This window comes from Cherax quadricarinatus, chromosome 22, assembly GCF_038502225.1.
Source record: "Cherax quadricarinatus isolate ZL_2023a chromosome 22, ASM3850222v1, whole genome shotgun sequence".
Classification (NCBI taxonomy): domain Eukaryota; kingdom Metazoa; phylum Arthropoda; class Malacostraca; order Decapoda; family Parastacidae; genus Cherax; species Cherax quadricarinatus.
In genome coordinates this window covers 27,475,044-27,494,531 of record NC_091313.1, presented here as the reverse complement: position 1 = coordinate 27,494,531, position 19,488 = coordinate 27,475,044, and the positions used below count along the sequence as shown (strand labels likewise).

General features: G+C 41.7%; 1 protein-coding gene across 1 annotated transcript in view; it reads left to right on the top strand.

Moving 5' to 3' along the window:
* The window catches only part of LOC138853089 (fragile X messenger ribonucleoprotein 1 homolog), a gene marked incomplete at both ends in the record, with an annotated part of 71,890 nt that overhangs the window by 501 nt on the left and 51,901 nt on the right, over positions 1-19,488 (top strand). Inside the window, one exon of the mRNA XM_070087699.1 lies at positions 5,099-5,449. Within this exon, the coding sequence (XP_069943800.1) occupies positions 5,099-5,449 (351 nt within the window). The remainder of the gene's footprint in view (positions 1-5,098; positions 5,450-19,488) is intronic.

The following is a 19,488-nucleotide window of genomic DNA, read 5'->3' as shown; positions in this document are numbered from 1 at the left end:
ATGGCTATCACTAATATATTTCTTAGGGAGAACATGATAACATAATTCTCTCTCTGTCAGGGGCACAGGACATATGTATATATATATATATATATATATATATATATATATATATATATATATATATATATATATATATATATATATATATATATATATATATATATATATATATATATATATATATATATATATATATATATATATATATATATATATATATATATATATACATATATATATATATATATATATACATCGAAAGGTGTATATATCTCTCAATGTGTATACATTTGAAGATTATTTTAATCCCTATTTGAAGGGATTAAAGCATTTTTGACTGGTAATGAAGAGGGGGCTTGAGGTCTTAATGGCCTTTTGAGGGGTTGATAGTTTTAAAGCCCAATAAACTATCCTATAAACGGTCAGCTATTAAAGATATGTTCCTTATATGCGAGAGTTTTCTTTAAAAATGTTCCGATGATGTATGTTATTATTCTCGCTCTATTATTCCCTGTCTTCTTCTTCTCCTCAGCTCAGTGAATATATTCTGAGAAACATTTTCCTGTCTCTGTTTTTCCTACCTAGAAAGTTCACTTAGTATTGTTTACGTTGTTGTCATGTTTTCTCTGTTTTTTCCATCCTTTAAGGTTATCCTGTTTATTTCTCTCGGTATTTCCTCTTAGTTCAGGATGCTTTACTCCCTTCCTCCCCCTGCCTTGTACCACCTTTCTTCCTTCTCTTCTATTCTCCCTTTCTATGATTCCCTTCCCTCTCTCCCTCTCTCTTTTAGTTATCATCCTCTCCAAAATGAGCACCTACCGAGAGATAATCTCCTTTGCTCTCCCTTTCTCTCTCTCTCTCTCTCTCTCTCTCTCTCTCTCTCTCTCTCTCTCTCTCTCTCTCTCTCTCTCTCTCTCTCTCTCTCACTCTCTTTGTCTCTCTTTCTCTCTCTCCACCCTTTCCTTCCATCCTTCTCTCCTTCTTTCTTTCCATCGTTCCCGGTATCAATCTTCCCCTACACTTCATAATACGCACTGTATCTTGGGGTATTGTGCAGAGGGAGCGAACAATATCTGGTCGTCGGCAACTGAGAGAGATTACCGAGATCGCAGTATATACCCGACCCCTCACCACAAAATACCTCACCCCTCGCATCCCCTCACCTTGCTCAAACAACTCCTCCCCTCTCTCACCTTGTTCACCCTCCCCTTACTACACAAACTTCAACAAACTCTGCTTCCACTACGCACAAACTTGCCCTAAGTTGCCTCACTCCACACAAACTTATCCTAAACTGCTCCACTCCACTCTAGATCGCCCAAGACAAATCAGGCTACTCCCTCCAGAAACACACACACACACACACACACACACACACACACACACACACACACACACACACACACACACACACACACACACAATGTGTGTAAGCACGTGAAAGCGATTAGGTTTTATTTCCTATTTGTTGTGATTTGTTCCATATATATATATATATATATATATATATATATATATATATATATATATATATATATATATATATATATATATATATATATATATATATATATATATATATATATATATATAATATATATATATATATATATATATATATATATATATATATATATATATATATATACATATATATACAAACTGGAATAGACAATGTAGACAAGGATACAAAAGACTGATGGTTAGATGAAATCTAGTGCCCCATGGCACAGTGAAAGGTGCCTAGCATCAGGGATTTCTAACATTTCTAGAGAAAGACTTCTACTGTTACTGAATATAATGGATTTTTTAATTTTAATTAAAACAGCAAGTAAAGTGCTGTATGTGGGAGAAGGTAGGATTCTGTTTGCAAGTTTCAAGTCTTCCTCCAGGAAGGCTTCCTTCAGCAAGGTTTCCTTCAGCAAGGCTTCTTCCAGCAAGGTTTCCTTCAGCAAGGTTTCTTTCAGCAAGGCTTCTTTCAGGAAGGCTTCCTCCAGCAAGGTTTCCTTCAGCAAGGCTTCTTTCAGGAAGGCTTCCTTCAGCAAGGTTTCCTTCATCAAGGTTTCTTTCAGCAAGGCTTCTTCCAGCAAGGTTTCATTCAGCAAGGTTTCTTTCAGCAAGGTTTCTTCCAGCAAGGCTTCCTTCAGCAAGGTTTCCTTCAGCAAGGCTTCTTCCAGCAAGGTTTCCTTCAGCAAGGTTTCTTTCAGCAAGGCTTCCTCCAGCAAGGTTTCCTTCAGCAAGGTTTCTTTCAGCAAGGCTTCTTCCAGCAAGGTTTCCTTCAGCAAGGTTTCTTTCAGCAAGGCTTCCTCCAGCAAGGTTTCATTCAGCAAGGTTTCTTTCAGCAAGGCTTCTTCCAGCAAGGTTTCCTTCAGCAAGGTTTCTTTCAGCAAGGCTTCCTCCAGCAAGGTTTCATTCAGCAAGGTTTCTTTCAGCAAGGCTTCTTCCAGCAAGGTTTCCTTCAGCAAGGTTTCTTTCAGCAAGGCTTCCTCCAGCAAGGTTTCCTTCAGCAAGGTTTCCTCCAGCAAGGTTTCTTTCAGCAAGGCTTCCTCCAGCAAGGTTTCCTTCAGCAAGGTTTCTTTCAGCAAGGCTTCCTCCAGCAAGGTTTCCTTCAGCAAGGTTTCTTTCAGCAAGGCTTCCTCCAGCAAGGTTTCCTTCAGCAAGGTTTCTTTCAGCAAGGCTTCTTCCAGCAAGGTTTCCTTCAGCAAGGTTTCATTCAGCAAGGTTTCTTACAGCAAGGTTTCCTTCAGCAAGGTTTCTTTCAGCAAGGCTTCCTCCAGCAAGGTTTCCTTCAGCAAGGTTTCTTTCAGCAAGGCTTCCTCCAGCAAGGTTTCATTCAGCAAGGTTTCTTTCAGCAAGGTTTCCTTCAGCAAGGTTTCCTTCAGCAAGGCTTCTTCCAGCAAGGTTTCCTTCAGCAAGGTTTCTTTCAGCAAGGTTTCTTTCAGCAAGGCTTCCTCCAGCAAGGTTTCCTTCAGCAAGGTTTCTTTCAGCAAGGCTTCCTCCAGCAAGGTTTCCTTCAGCAAGGTTTCTTTCTTCCTCCAGCAGGTTTCCTTCAGCAAGGTTTCTTTCAGCAAGGCTTCTTCCAGCTTCCTTCAGCAAGGCTTCCTCCAGCAAGGTTTTTCAGCAAGGTTTCTTTCAGCAAGGCTTCTTCCAGCAAGGTTTCCTTCAGCAAGGTTTCTTTCAGCAAGGCTTCAAGGTTTCTTACAGCAAGGTTTCATTCAGCAAGGATTCTTTCAGCAAGGTTTCTTTTTCTTCCAGCAAGGTTTCTTTCAGCAAGGCTTCCTCCAGCAAGGTTTCCTTCAGCAAGGTTTCTTTCAGCAAGGTTTCCTTCAGCAAGGTTTCTTTCAGCAAGGTTTCCTTCAGCAAGGTTTCCTTCAGCAAGGTTTCTTTCAGCAAGGTTTCCTCCAGCAAGGTTTCTTTCAGCAAGGCTTCTTCCAGCAAGGTTTCCTTCAGCAAGGTTTCATTCAGCAAGGTTTCCTTCAGCAAGGTTTTTTTCAGCAAGGTTTACTCCAGCAAGGTTTCCTTCAGCAAGGTTTCTTTCAGCAAGGTTTCCTTCAGCAAGGTTTCTTTCAGCAAGGCTTCTTCCAGCAAGGTTTCCTTCAGCAAGGTTTCATTCAGCAAGGTTTCCTTCAGCAAGGTTTTTTTCAGCAAGGTTTCCTCCAGCAAGGTTTCCTTCAGCAAGGTTTCTTTCAGCAAGGCTTCCTCCAGCAAGGTTTTCTTCAGCAAGGTTTCCTCCAGCAAGGTTTCTTTCAGCAAGGCTTCCTCCAGCAAGGTTTCTTTCAGCAAGGTTTCCTCCAGCAAGGTTTCTTTCAGCAAGGCTTCCTCCAGCAAGGTTTCCTTCAGCAAGGTTTCCTTCAGCAAGGCTTCCTCCAGCAAGGTTTCCTTCAGCAAGACTTCCTCCAGCAAGGCTTCCTTCAGCAAGGCTTCCTCCAGCAAGGTTTCTTTCAGCAAGGCTTCCTCCAGCAAGGTTTCTTTCAGCAAGCCTTCCTCCAGCAAGGCTTCCTTCAGCAAGGCTTCCTCCAGCAAGGTTTCTTTCAGCAAGGCTTCTTTCAGCAAGGCTTCCTTCAACAAGGCTTCCTTCAACAAGGCTTCTTTCAGCAAGGTTTCCTCCAGCAAGGCTTCCGCCAGCAAGGTTTCCTCCATCAAGGCTTCCTCCAGCAAGGCTTCCTTCAGCAAGGTTTCCTCCAGCAAGGCTTCCTCCAACAAGGCTTCTGACAGCAAGGCTTCCTCCAACAAGGCTTCTTTCAGCAAGATTTTCTCTAGCAAGGTTTCCTCCAACGAGGCTTTCTCCAGCAAGGTTTCCTCCAGGAAGGTTTCCTCCAGCAAGGTTTCCTCCATCAAGGCTTCCTCCAGCATGGTTTCCTCCAGCAAGGTTTCCTCCATCAAGGCTTCCTCCAGCAAGGGTTTCCGAAGCTTCACTCTAAGACTTGAACTCATACGGAAGCCAGGATCTTCAGAGACCAGGTGATCTCTACATCTCCAGGGATGAAGAGACGGAATACAAGGAGGAGAAAAGAAAAGAGAAGAGAAGAGAAGAGAAGAGAAGAGGGTCAGGTAGGAAGTAGTGAGACTCGTAGAAGTAGAATTGTACATAATAGAAAGATAAAGATGACGACTGGATAAACTAAGATGGATGAGGAAAAAGGGAAGAGAGCTGGATAAATTCAGTGAGACGAGGAAATAGAGTAGGGCTAGATAAATTCGGGGGAAGGAGGACTCAAAAGGGGAGGAGAGCTGGATATACTCAGCGTCAAAGGGAAAGGGTGCTGACTGTACTGTTTGAGAGCAGGAGATGAAAGGGGTTATGCTGGCTAGAGTGAGAAAGGGGTGAGATGAATATGGAAATGAGACACAAGACGAGAACGAGGGGGATGGATAAAGTAGAGAGAGAGAGAGGAAAAAACACAGACGAACGAATGAGTGAGGAAAAAATAAGGGAGGGAGAGGGTTGGAAGAGGGTAATGCAAGGAAATTATGTAAAAGACGAGAGGAAGACTGTAAAAGAGGGAGAGAGATACAAGCTCAGAGATGAGAAGACTTAGAGAGACAGAATAATAATAATAATAATAATGGTATTATTATTATTATAACAACAATTATAATAATAATAATAATAATAACAGTAATAATAATAATAATAATAATAATAATAATAATAACAATAATAATAATAATAATAATAACAACAACAACAACAGCAACAACAACAACAACAACAACAATAATAATAATAATAACAATAATAACAATAATAATAATAATAATAATAATAATAATAATAATAATAATAACAATAATAATAATAATAACAACAACAACAACAACAACAACAACAACAACAACCACAACAACAACAACAACAACCACAACAACCACAACAACCACAACAACCACAATAATAATAATAATAATAATAATAATAATAATAATAATAATAATAATAATAATAATACTTTATCAGGATAAATATATCGGTATACATCTAATTTTTTACCGCTCATTAGAAATCGAACGTTTAAAATGTTACGTTACGCAACTCCCTGCCAGACGTAAACCATCATTTTTTATTAATTTCTTTACTGTTGGCTAACCTAAGTTCACTTAACCTAACCTAATTGAGAATACCAAATATTTTAATTACCTATATATACATTTCGAGCTCCTGTAAATGCACGAAAGGACATGTCTAACCTTGTCCGCCCTAAATGGCGAACAGGTGACCAGGTGGTAATTAGGTAATTAGCACTCGCAATACGGCTCTAATGTAATGTGCAACATCTATGTGTTTTTTGGAAGACATTTCGACAACCAGTAGCTTTTTCACTGTCTTGTGTATTGTTCCGCAAGTCTGAGGGACTGGTTGCCTCATCTTTAACTGTCTTCTGTGTATAGGGCTGCTAGACTGAGGGACTGATTATCTCCTGTTCTACAGTCATTGTATTGAACTGACAAAGCCACTGATTGGCGAAACGTTTTCAAATTAGGATACCCAGGTGTTGCACACGTCTAATTCCCCAAGAAAATACTGTGTAAAGATGTGTCACTTTCTCTTGAAACCCCCCGGAAACATTCTCAGCCCTGGGTAGAATTAGGAGTCAGCAGTGCTCTCATTTGTCAGTCATTGTCACGATGTTATGTGGGTAAAAAAAGATTGAGACGTTGTAAACGGTTGAAATCTGTAGTGAAATCTGCAAACTTACTTACCAAGCACAGACCGAGATGGTTCAGTTGGAACAGTTGCTTGGATACAATAATTACTTGGATACAACAGATATAACTGTCCCTTGGACACAACAGAAGTGTACCGAAGGGCCACTTGGACTGATCATTCACTTGGATACAACAACAGTGTACTTATCAGCCACTTGGATACAACAACAGTGTACTTATCAGCCACTTAGATACAACAACAGCGTATTAATCACTTCGTGGCTCTTCATTAGTGTACTGTCGACAATAACGAAGAGCCACGGATACAAGAAAAGCTTTCATTAGGACAACTTTTCGTTCATTGTAAAGATGTGTCAGGTCAATGATTTGACAAGGCTCTACACTGAGAGAAACGTTGCATCAATATAAGAGTGTTTCGCACAACCTACGACGTTCATATATTCACAATCTTACTCAATCCAGTGTCACAACTTTCGTGGTTGTTACTCATGGCTGATTGACTAGTTCCTAATTGTTATCATTATCATTACAGCTTGTTAGGCATAATTGGTCCTAAATGGGGTCCTTAACTCACAGTAATGGTGGTCTAAACAGCACTGAGTGCGATTGGATACCACTTCAATTGTTGATGTGGCATACATTATGCTCTGACATGACGTCCCTCCTGCAAGTCGCCCCATTCACCTCCACGTTAGAGGGAGATGAAGGGTGTGTGTGCGTGTGTGTGTGTGTGTGTGTGTGTGTGTGTGTGTGTGTGTGTGTGTGTGTGTGTGTGTGTGTGTGTGTGTGTGTGTGTGTGTGTGTGTGTGTGTGTTGGTGTTGTGTGTAGTTCCAGGGTTTGAGTGCGCATGTGTGAGAGAAATAAATAAATATAAACATTCTTAATAAAAGGCGAAAAATAACACCAAAAGCCTGATAAAACGAAAACTAAACAATTCACCATTCCATACAACAGCCACAGGTCAGAAGGAGTTTGAATAGCAACCTGGAAGAACTCTTGCACGTCGCAATATACTAAAATTTGCATATCTAGGATAAAACTGCCTTGTAAGGGTGGCAGAATGTGTAATATCCACAAGGTGCTGAGATGAGTCTCCAGCCTCAGCAAGGAGCTGTGAAAACTTTTCCTCATTTACGAGGAGCTGCGATGAGAGCATCCAGCCTCCACACAGAGCTGAGAGCCTCCACTCCGAGCTGAAATAAGTCTCCAGCCTCCACCTGGAGCTGAGATGAGCTCCAGCAGCCTCCGCAATGGACTGGATTTCTCTTATTGTTGTCAGAGCAATATTTCTTTGCTCCAGACTCTCCCTCGTCTCTCCACTCTGAATTTCACTCATTGGTGATGAGATTGTGTGTGCTAAGCACTCAGTGTGGCTGGTGGAGGAGATGGGTAATGGAGGTAGAGGATATGGATGATGGAAGTAGAGGAGATGAATGATGGAAGCAGGTGGAGGTAGGTGATAGTGGGGTAATGATCACATCTGGCAGAGCGTTAGTACTTGTACCTCCTAAACAGCTTCAAATAACCTGATCTCCAATTTCCTAACCAGTATTTCGCAATTTATTTTATAAATTGGCTTCTCCCATTTGGCTTAATTGTTTCGAATGCAATTTGACTTCATGTTCCTCGTAGAGTCCTGATGATATCCACTTCATTACGCCATTGCATTCCCTGGTACACTTCAATCATCATTAAGTGGGTTATACGCCTGCACATTGCCGTCAAAGAATACTTTAATCCCCATGTTAGGGATTTAAGGATATTCTGAGTATATGCACAGAGTGAGATATTCAAATCTTTGTGTATATACACTGAGAGATAAACTCCTGTCGATGTATATACACTAAGTGATACACAGTTCTCGTTGTATTTAAACTGAGAGATGCTCTTCTCTGTGTATATAGATTTAGAAATGCGCACCATTCGGTCCATATTCATTTGGTGATGTATAAACTGGAGTGTTTACACACATAGAGCTACATTATTTTCGGGTATTCAGAGACAGATACACACTTCTTGATGTATATCCACAGAGAGAGATACAGAGCTCTTGGTTTATATTCACACAGAGATGCGCACTTCCAGCATCGTATACCCGGTGGACTGCGTTAATTTCTTGGACAGGTGGCAGTGATTGATGTTCGCGGTGGGTAACTGTGATGACAGTGGAGGCTGCAGTTGATGAAACATTAACAGTGGTAAGAGATATGGATGAAATGAGAAGACTGGCAGCCAAGATGCTACGAAGGGAAGAGTAAGATGTAAGTAAGATGTAAGATGTTCGGCAGAAGTGGAACGGTGAGAGGAACTTAAGTAGATGTTAAGTAGATGAGGAGAGGAAAGATGAGTGGAAAGTAATATGAAGAGATGAAATTGAAAGGTTGGGTTGATTTTCATGTCACTAATCAATTTTATTCAGCAAAATTCAGTTAAATATTTATTCATATTTTACACAATGAATGGGGGTGTGATCGTCTGGTCTCTGGTGAATGTTTTCTTGTAAGGTGTAGCTGCTTGTAAGAAAGCGTTATGTAGGATCGTGTTTGTATGAGTGTATGTGTGTGTGTGTATGTGTGTGTGTATGTGTGTGTGAATGTATTTGTATGTATATGCATTATATGTGTGTGTGCATTGCATGTGCGTGTGGACATAAGTACCTACGGGTCTACGTCCTTGTAAAACATTCATTCATACAGCTCCCTGATACGGCACAAACTCGGAGAGGAAATATTTAGAAGACGTGTTTGTTTTTTGTACATTATTAATGATCTTTGATGTTGGGTCGAGTGTCTGGCTGCTTGGTGTTGATCCCTGACAGTTGCTGCTGTTTTTACATTTCACATTAGCAGTTCCCTAAGATATTCTTCCATGATTCCATTCAGAGAATATTCCCTTGGCTTTGAGACGGTCCCAGTGGCTTACTGATTTAAGCCATCAGCGATTTTTTTTCCCAGCTATGATATCTTGCTTGCTTTAAACAGAGATCTGAGCGCAGAGTATTTTTCTTAAGAAAATAGTGCATGTGCTTTGAAATGTTCTATCAATGACAATGAAGTGCGCATTGTATAGTGTCTTAAATGAGTATTATCTCAGATGTGGTTTCTGAACATTTTTGTTATTAACCTTATTATTTTCTTATCCTTTATCATCAGGTCGTCTGATATTAATATTCTCTCTGTATCGAAGCAAATAGAAGCTGAAATGAGCGTTTTATGTCTATTTGCTAGGGTACACACACACACACACACGTACATACATACACACAGGCACACACACACCACACACACACACACACACACACACACATATATACATACACACACACACACACACATATATACAATATATACATACACACACACACACACACACACACACATATACATACACACACATACACACACACACACACACACACACACACACACACCGCACACACACACCGCGCGCACACACACACACACACACACACACACACACACGCACACACACACACACACACACACACACACACACACACACACACACACACACACACACACACACACACACACACACACACACACTCACAAACACACACACACACACACACACACACACACACACACACACACACACACACACACACACACACACACACGCATACACACACACACACCACACAGACACACACACACACACACACACACACACACCTCATGCATCAACATGTCAGCAAGACTGGATCTTGTGTTCACCCTGAGCAGTTCAGACATTGAGGACATCACTTACGAGAGGCCCCTTGGAGCTAGCGATCACGTGGTTCTGAGTTTTGATTATATAGTAGAGTTACAAGTGGAGAAGGTAACAGGAACTGAAGGGGACAGGCCAAACTATAAAAGGGGGGGGGGGACTACACAGGTATGAGAAACTTCCTGCAGGAGGTTCAGTGGGACAGAGAAATGGTAGGAAAATCAGTAAACGAGATGATGGAATACGTGGCAACAAAGTGCAAGGAGGCAGAGGAAAGGTTTGTTCCCAAGGGAAACAGAAATAATAGGAAGACCAAAACGAGTCCTTGGTTTACCCGAAGGTGTAGGGAGGCAAAAACTAAGTGCAACAGAGAATGGAAAAGGTACAGGAGGCATAGGACCCAGGAAAACAAGGAGATTAGTAGAAGAGCCAGAAACGAGTATGCACAGATAAGGAGGGAGGCTCAGCGACAGTATGAAAACGACATAGCATCGAAAGTCAAATCTGACCCAAAACTGCTGTATAGCCACATTAGGAGGAAGACAACAGTCAAGGACCAGGTGATAAGGCTGAGGAAAGAAGGTGGAGAACTCACAAGAAACGATCAAGAGGTATGTGAGGAGCTCAACACGAGATTTAAGGAAGTATTTACAGTAGAGACAGGAAGGACTCTGGGGGGACAGACCAGATGGGGACACCAGCAAGGAATACACCAACAAGTGTTGGACGACATACGTACAGATGAGGAGGAGGTGAAGAAACTGCTAAGGGACATCGATACCTCAAAGGCAATGGGACCGGACAACATCTCCCCGTGGGTCCTTAGAGAGAGAGCAGATATGTTGTGCGTACCACTTACCACAATCTTCAACACGTCCCTGGAAACTGGGCAACTACCTGAGGTATGGAAGACGGCAAATGTAGTTCCCATTTTTAAAAAAGGAGACAGAAAAGAGGCACTAAACTATAGACCTGTGTCATTGACGTGTATAGTATGCAAAGTTATGGAGATTATCAGGAGGAGAGTGGTGGAGCACCTGGAACGGAACAAGAGTATAAATGCCAACCAGCACGGATTCATGGAAGGCAAATCCTGTGTCACAAACCTTCTGGAGTTTTATGATAAAATAACAGAAGTAAGACACGAGAGAGAGGGGTGGGTTGATTGCATCTTCTTGGACTGCAAGAAGGCCTTTGACACAGTTCCTCACAAGAGATTAGTGCAGAAGCTAGAGCATCAGGCGCATATAACAGGAAGGGCACTGCAATGGATCAGAGAATACCTGACAGGGAGGCAACAACGAGTCATGGTACGTAATGATGTATCACAGTGGGCACCTGTGACGAGCGGGGTCCTACAGGGGTCGGTCCTAGGACCAGTGCTATTTTTGGTATATGTGAACGACATGACGGAAGGGTTAGACTCAGAAATGTCCCTGTTTGCAGATGATGTGAAGTTAATGAGGAGAATTAAATCTGATGAGGACCAGGCAGGACTTCAAAGAGACCTGGACAGACTGGACACCTGGTCCAGCAAATGGCTTCTCGAATTTAATCCTGCCAAATGCAAAGTCATGAAGATAGGGGAAGGGCACAGACGACCACAGGCAGAGTATAGGCTAGGTGGCCAAAGACTGCAAACCTCACTCAAGGAGAAAGATCTTGGGGTGAGTATAACACCGTGCATGTCTCCGGAAGCACACATCAATCAGATAACTGCTGCAGCATATGGGCGCCTGGCAAACCTGAGAACAGCATTCCGATACCTTAGTAAGGAATCGTTCAAGACACTGTACACCGTGTATGTCAGGCCCATACTGGAGTATGCAGCACCTGTTTGGAACCCGCACTTGATAAAGCACTTCAAGAAACTAGAGAAAGTACAAAGGTTTGCCACAAGGTTAGTTCCAGAGCTAAGGGGAATGTCCTATGAAGAAAGGTTAAGGGAAATCGGCCTGACGACACTGGAGGACAGGAGGGTCAGGGGAGACATGATAACGACATATAAAATACTGCGTGGAATAGACAAGATGGACAAAGACAGGATGTTCCAGGGAGGGGACACAGAAACAAGAGGCCACAATTGGAAGTTGAAGACACAAATGAGTCAGAGAGATATTAGAAAGTATTTCTTCAGTCATAGAGTTGTAAGGCAGTGGAATAGCCTAGAAAATGACGTAGTGGAGGCAGGAACCATACACAGTTTTAAGACGAGGTTTGATGAAGATCATGGAGCGGGGAGAGAGAGGGCCCAGTAGCAACCGGTGAAGAGGCGGGGCCAGGAGCTAAGACTCGACCCCTGCAACCACAAATAGGTGAGTACAAATAGGTGAGTACACACACACTCGCACCACACACAACACACACACACACACACACACACACACACACACACACACACACACACACACAGGACAGGAGAGATAGGGGGGACATGATAACGACATACAAAATACTGAGAGGAATTGACAAGGTGGACAAAGACAGGATGTTCCAGAGATTGGACACAGTAACAAGGGGACACAGTTGGAAGCTGAAGACACAGATGAATCACAGGGATGTTAGGAAGTATTTCTTCAGCCACAGAGTAGTCAGTAAGTGGAATAGTTTGGGAAGCGATGTAGTGGAGGCAGGATCCATACATAGCTTTAAGCAGAGGTATGATAAAGCTCACGGCTCAGGGAGAGTGACCTAGTAGCGATCAGTGAAGAGGCGGGGCCAGGAGCTCGGACTCGACCCCCGCAACCTCAACTAGGTGAGTACACACATACACACACACACAGAATAGACGAGGTGGACAAAGACGGGATGTTCCAGAGATGGGACACAGACACAAGAGGTCACAATTGGAAGTTGAAGAATCAGATGAATCAAAGGGATGTTAGGAAGTATTTCTTCAGTCAGAGTAGTCAGGCCATGGAATAGCCTAGAAAGTGATGTAGTGGAGGCAGGAACCATACATAGTTTTAAGGCGAGGTATGATAGAGCTCATGGGGCAGGGAGAGAGAGGACCTAGTAGCAATCAGCGAAGAGGCGGGGCCAGGAGCTGTGACTCGACCCCTGCAACCACAAATAGGTGAGTACAAATAGGTGAGTACACACACACACACGCATACACACATGCATCACACACATGCATCACACACACGCATCACACACACACACACACACACACACACACACACACACACACACACACACACACACACACACACACACACACACACACATACACACTTACACACACACACACACACACACACACACACACACACACACACACACACACACACACACACACACACACACACACACACACACACACACACACACACACACAAGAGTGAGTATAACACCGAGCATATCTCCGGAAGCACACATCAACCAGGTAACTGCTGCAGCATTTGGGCGCCTGGCAAACCTGAGAGCAGCGTTCCGATACCTTAATAAGGAATCGTTCAAGACACTGTACACCGTGTATGTCAGGCCCATACTGGAGTATGCAGCACCTGTTTGGAACCCGCACTTGATAAAGCACGTCAAGAAACTAGAGAAAGTGCAAAGGTTTGCGACAAGGTTAGTTCCAGAGCTAAGGGGAACGTCTTATGAAGAAAGGTTAAGGGAAATCGGCCTGACGACACTAGAGGGCAGGAGGGTCAGGGATGACATGATAACGACATATAAAATACTGCGCGGAATAGACAAGGTAGACAAAGACAGGATGTTCCAGGGAGGTGACACAGAAACAAGAGGTCACAATTGGAGGTTGAAGACACAGATGAGTCAGAGAGATATTAGGAAGTATTTCTTCAGTCATAGAGTAGTCAGGCAGTGGAATAGCCTAGAAAGTGATGTAGTGGAAGCAGGAACCATACATAGTTTTAAGACGAGGTATGATAAAGCTCATGGAGCGGAGAGAGAGAGGACCCAGTAGCAACCGGTGAAGAGGCGGGGCCAAGAGCTAGGACTCGACCCCTGCAACCACAAATAGGTGAGTACACACACACACACACACATACACACACACACACACACACACACATACACACACACACACACACACACACACACACACACACACACACACACACACACACACACACACACACACACACACACACACACACACACACACACACACACACACTGGCTTCTCGAATTCAATCCAGCCAAATGCAAAGTCATGAAGATTGGGGAGGGGCAAAGAAGACCGCAGACAGAGTATAGGCTAGGTGGACAAAGACTACAGACCTCACTCAGGGAGAAAGACCTTGGGGTGACCATAACACCGAGCACATCACCGGAGGCACACATCAACCAAATAACCGCTGCAGCATACGGGCGCCTGGCAAACCTGAGAATAGCGTTCCGATACCTTAATAAGGAATCGTTCAAGACACTGTACACTGTGTATGTTAGGCCCATACTGGAGTATGCAGCACCAGTCTGGAACCCACACCTGGTCAAGCACGTCAAGAAGTTAGAGAAAGTACAAAGGTTTGCAATAAGGCTAGTCCCAGAGCTCAAGGGAATGTCGTACGAGGAAAGGTTAAGGGAAATCGGACTGACGACACTGGAGGACAGAAGGGTCAGGGGAGACATGATAACGACATACAAGATACTGCGGGGAATAGACAAGGTGGACAGAGATAGGATGTTCCAGAGAGGGGACACAGGGACAAGGGGTCACAACTGGAAGCTGAAGACTCAGACGAGTCACAGGGACGTTAGGAAGTATTTCTTCAGTCATAGAGTTGTCAGCAAGTGGAATAGCCTAGCAAGTGAAGTAGTGGAGGCAGGAACCATACATAGTTTTAAGAAGAGGTATGACAAAGCTCAGGAAGCAGAGAGAGAGAGGATCCAGTAGCGATCAGTGAAGAGGCGGGGCCAGGAGCTGAGTCTCGACCCCTGCAACCACAATTAGGTGAGTACAATTAGGTGAGTACAAACACACACACACACACACACACACACACACACACACACACGTGAGAGAAGAGCAGATAGCATCAGCTGATATGTTGTGTTGAGGGTGACAAGCTGTCAGCGCTTCATCCCGAATACAGATGACCTCAGCAAACGCTGGACAGGTGGAAACCTCACACCTGGGTCGGCTGACGAATCATTTGACCCACAAGTGCCACACACGAGTGTCACACAAGTGCCACTCAGGTGCCACGCACTCACTCAGGACTGTAGCAAAAGCGACACTGGTGTGACTTACCCCACACACCATCAAGTATCACTGAACTCTTCTCACTCACTTCAGAAAGGGAGGAAGAAGTGGGGTTCTTGATGCCTGTGAAGGACTCTTGATCAAGGGACCTGCAGCTTCTGTTAGCGGGATCAAGCATGATTGCCTCTCGTTTTCCAGGTGCTCCATGACCCGTACGGGCTTTGAGCTTCCCTGAGAATACAGAAATGGCAATGATGATGAAAATAATAACAACAACAATAATAATAATAATAATAATAATAATAATAATAATAATAATAATAATAATGATAATAATTATCCTCACCCACTGCCCTTCGGCATTTTCTGTAATGCATCAGAGAGAGAGAGAGAGAGAGAGAGGGAGAGGAAATACAAGGCAGCAATGGAGTAAAGAGTAATTCATTGGTGGCACCCAAGCGCCAGGCACTGTTTGCCTTGGCACTTCTCTGCCCACTTTAATGCCACCCCAGGTGCCAGCCTGGGGCGGGAGAGCGTCCACCCCCGCGCCGCGCTAACGAGTGACAGCGCTAATGTCGCGGATATTTCTCGCGTCTGGCTATTGGAGATTGTCCGAACGTCCACATTTACGATAGATATTGCAGTAGTATCGCGACGGAGAGAGAGAGAGAGAGAGAGATGTCCTACTTTTTATTATTAGTAGTATCGTATTATTATTATTATTATTATTATTATTATTATTATTATTATTATTATCAGTATTTGTGGTAGTAGTAGTTGTATTATTATTATTATTATAAATATCATCATTATTATTATTATTATTATTATTATTATTATTATTATTATTATTATTATTATTATTGTTTAAACGGAGAAGCGCTAAACCTTTTGGAGAGAGTAGCTCTGGTTCGTTTGATTAAGATCCCTTAAAAATTTCGCTTTATATAATACGATGATTTTTGTATAAGTTGCAAAGTCCACTGCTTCAAGGTCCTCTGTATCAAAGTTTTCTGTGCCAAGGTCCAATCTATCAAGGTCCGCCTTTTCAAGGTTCCCTCAATCATAGTCCACTCTATCAAGGACGTCTTCATCAGGGTCCACTCTATCAAGGTCAAGTCTGTCAAGGTCCACGCTTTCAACGTCTCATCTGCTAAGGTCCATTCCATCAAGATTCATTGTTTCAAGATCCAGATTTACTCTATCAAGGTTCCCTGTATCAAGGTTCACTGTATCAGGGTATACTGTATCAAGATTAATTGTATCACGCTCCACTGTATCAAGGTCAATTGTACGAAGGTCCGCTGTATCAATTTTTAAATATCTGTTATGAAATTAACGTTGATACCTCACTAATGGAAGCTGTCTGGTCGCTTATCTGTCAAAAAGTTGCCGTCTAAAGAGCCCTTGTATCGAGAGCCTATAGTCTAGAGCCTAGAGCCTAGAGCCTGGAATCAGGATCCAAACCCCAAAAATAAGCTGATTTCAGGAGGAACTTATGGGATCCGACATAGTGAAACACGGAGTGACAACCCATAGAGTTTATCAGAATTAACATTGTCTTGAGATGGTGGTTTGTCAAATACAGAGTTTAGCAGTGGGTGGTAGACGCTTCAGGGCCGAGGTACATTCCTGGGAAAGCCAGCCAGTGTGTAGTGAGAAAAGGGTGAGAACACTCTAGTAATGGGAGTGTGAAATGCCTGTTACGTTAAGAGATTGAAGAGAGGTGTGTGAGAGAGGCGTAGCTCGGCAAGTGTGTGTGTGCGGGGTCTGTCACGATGACAGTGTGTGTGAGAGAAGTGGCTCGTTAAGTGTGTGTGGGGGGGCTGTCACGATGAGAGTGTGTGTGTGTGTGTGTGAGGGGGTCTTTCCAATGAACAAGAAAAAGACACGGACGTAGGGATGGCTATTCAGACAAGGGCAACAGGAAACACGTCCTCACCAGTGACACAAAATTCAGTTTTGAATTTTAGATCAAATAAATAAAGAGGAAAAAGTCGTCGTTGGAACGAAAACTCTTGTAAATGTGCGTCTTCGCCACGAAAACGATTTACGTTTTCACGTCTAGTAAGAGAGAGAGGTATATAATACTTTCAGAAACATACGAGATAGTACTTTAGGAGATTCACAGCAAATCCACAATTTAATCATTTATTTTTATGTATACGGACCACTAAACCCGGGAAGGATTTAGTGTCGTAATTTCTGCCTACTAAACATTAAAACCATGAGAGTCATTCGATGCAATGAGTGGTGGAAGTCTCTTAACTCCAATGATGAACATATCTCAGCCCATTAAAATAAACCTAACTGAATACAGCATATACAACAGGTGAGGGGAAAAAAGTGAGAGAAATCAAGATCATAAATAAAAAAAATTACAGCCTGTTCTTTGAAAACGGAGGAAAATGTCATTACGACTGTACAGGTGTGGAGAGAATGTTTAAAGTTGTGTTGTGGTCTGTGTGTGAGTGTGCGTAACACTGGTGAGACTGAAGCCTCCAATGTTGTGATCTGTGTAAGGAACACAAGTGAATCTTTAACCTCCAGTGTTGTGTAATGGTTAATGTGGAGAACACTAATAAGTTTGGAACCTCCAGTGTTGTGTTATTGTCAGTGTGGAGAACACTAGTGAGTCTGGAACCTCCAGTGCCGTGTTATGGTCAGTTTGGAGAACATTAGTGAGTCTGGAACCTTCAGTGCTGTATATAGTCAGTGTTGAAAACACTGGGAAGTCTGGAACCTCCAGTGTTGTGCTACGGTCAGTGTGGAGAACACTAGTGAGTCTGGAATCTCGTGTTGTGTTATGGTCAGTGTGGAGAACACTAATGAGTCTGGAACCTCTAGTGTTGTATTATGGTCAGTGTGGAGAACACTAATGAAGGTTCTATATCCCTCAGTGTATATACACAGGGAGTTTAATTTAATCTTTCTTAATTACAATAGTCTTCACGTGTATTAGCGTCCACAGTGAACTTTATGCACTCTACTTGTACGTAACTCCGGCAAAATTAAAAAAAACTTGATTAGTATACTCTCCGCCCCAAAAAACGCAGAAATTCTGGCCACTCTAAATCAGAATAGCATCGTCACAATTACAGTCGTGTATATAGACAAAACATACGAAAAACCTGACTGTGAACTAAGATCAACATTTATTTTAGGCTTATAACTACAGCTGTTTCTACAGATAAAGTGATTTATTGAAAATTCTATTCTGTTCTTCAGTGGCTGCCACTGGGGGAAGCAGATATCCTAACTAAATATTTTTTCAAGGGACCAAACTTGAATTTTATTACAAATGGAGAATTGCACATAACCTTTTTTTTTTGGGGGGGGGAGGTCAGCTTTATTTAAAATGCATGAGTTTTTTATTTCCTCTATAAAATGTGAAATGTTGATAAATTAGGGAATTAAGCTATTGATCACACAAATTTGTTTCCATTAAAAAATACCAAAGCATTTTTTGGGGGGGAGAACAGAAATCTTTCTTCTTGTGTCCTCCGTGAAGCAGCTTCGTCAGGCCATTTACCTTGAACAGAGTGCGTGGGGATACCAGCGAAAAGAGCGTTCGTGAGGATATCAATATGAACAACTTACGTGGGGATACCAACGCTTTAAATAACAGCAATGTATCCGGCATTGGCAGATATTAGAAGCCTTTTAATTTCATTTTGTTAATGTTGATTACCTATGCGTAAATTTAGATGACTTTTAAATACTTTAACCTAAGTTTAATTACCCTAACCCAGAGTGTTTGTCTTAATGTATAGTTATCTGTTTTTCAAATGCTCGCATATATATATATATATATATATATATATATATATATATATATATATATATATATATATATATATATATATATATATATATATATATATATATATATATATATATATATATATATATATATATATATATATATATATATATATATATATATTATATATATATATTATTTTATATATATATATATATATATATATATATATATATATATATATATATATATATATATTATATATATATATTATATATATATATATATATATATATATATATATATAATATATATATATATATATATATGTATATATATATATATATATATATATATATATATATATATATATATATATATATATATATATATATATACGTGTGTAAATATTTATGCAACTGCTTATGCATGTAAACTAAGTAGGGTTTGCAGGAAATCAGGACGAATGTTTACGAGCGGCGATGCAATCCTGTAAGTTGCGGCTTGAGAAATGTGTTTACACCAGTCGAATATTTTATTAATATAGGAAGTAGAAAAATATATCTAGGGAGATATGCAGGTGATTGGGGGAGGGGAGGTCTCGCTACGTGTGATTTATTATTATTATTATTATTATTATTATTA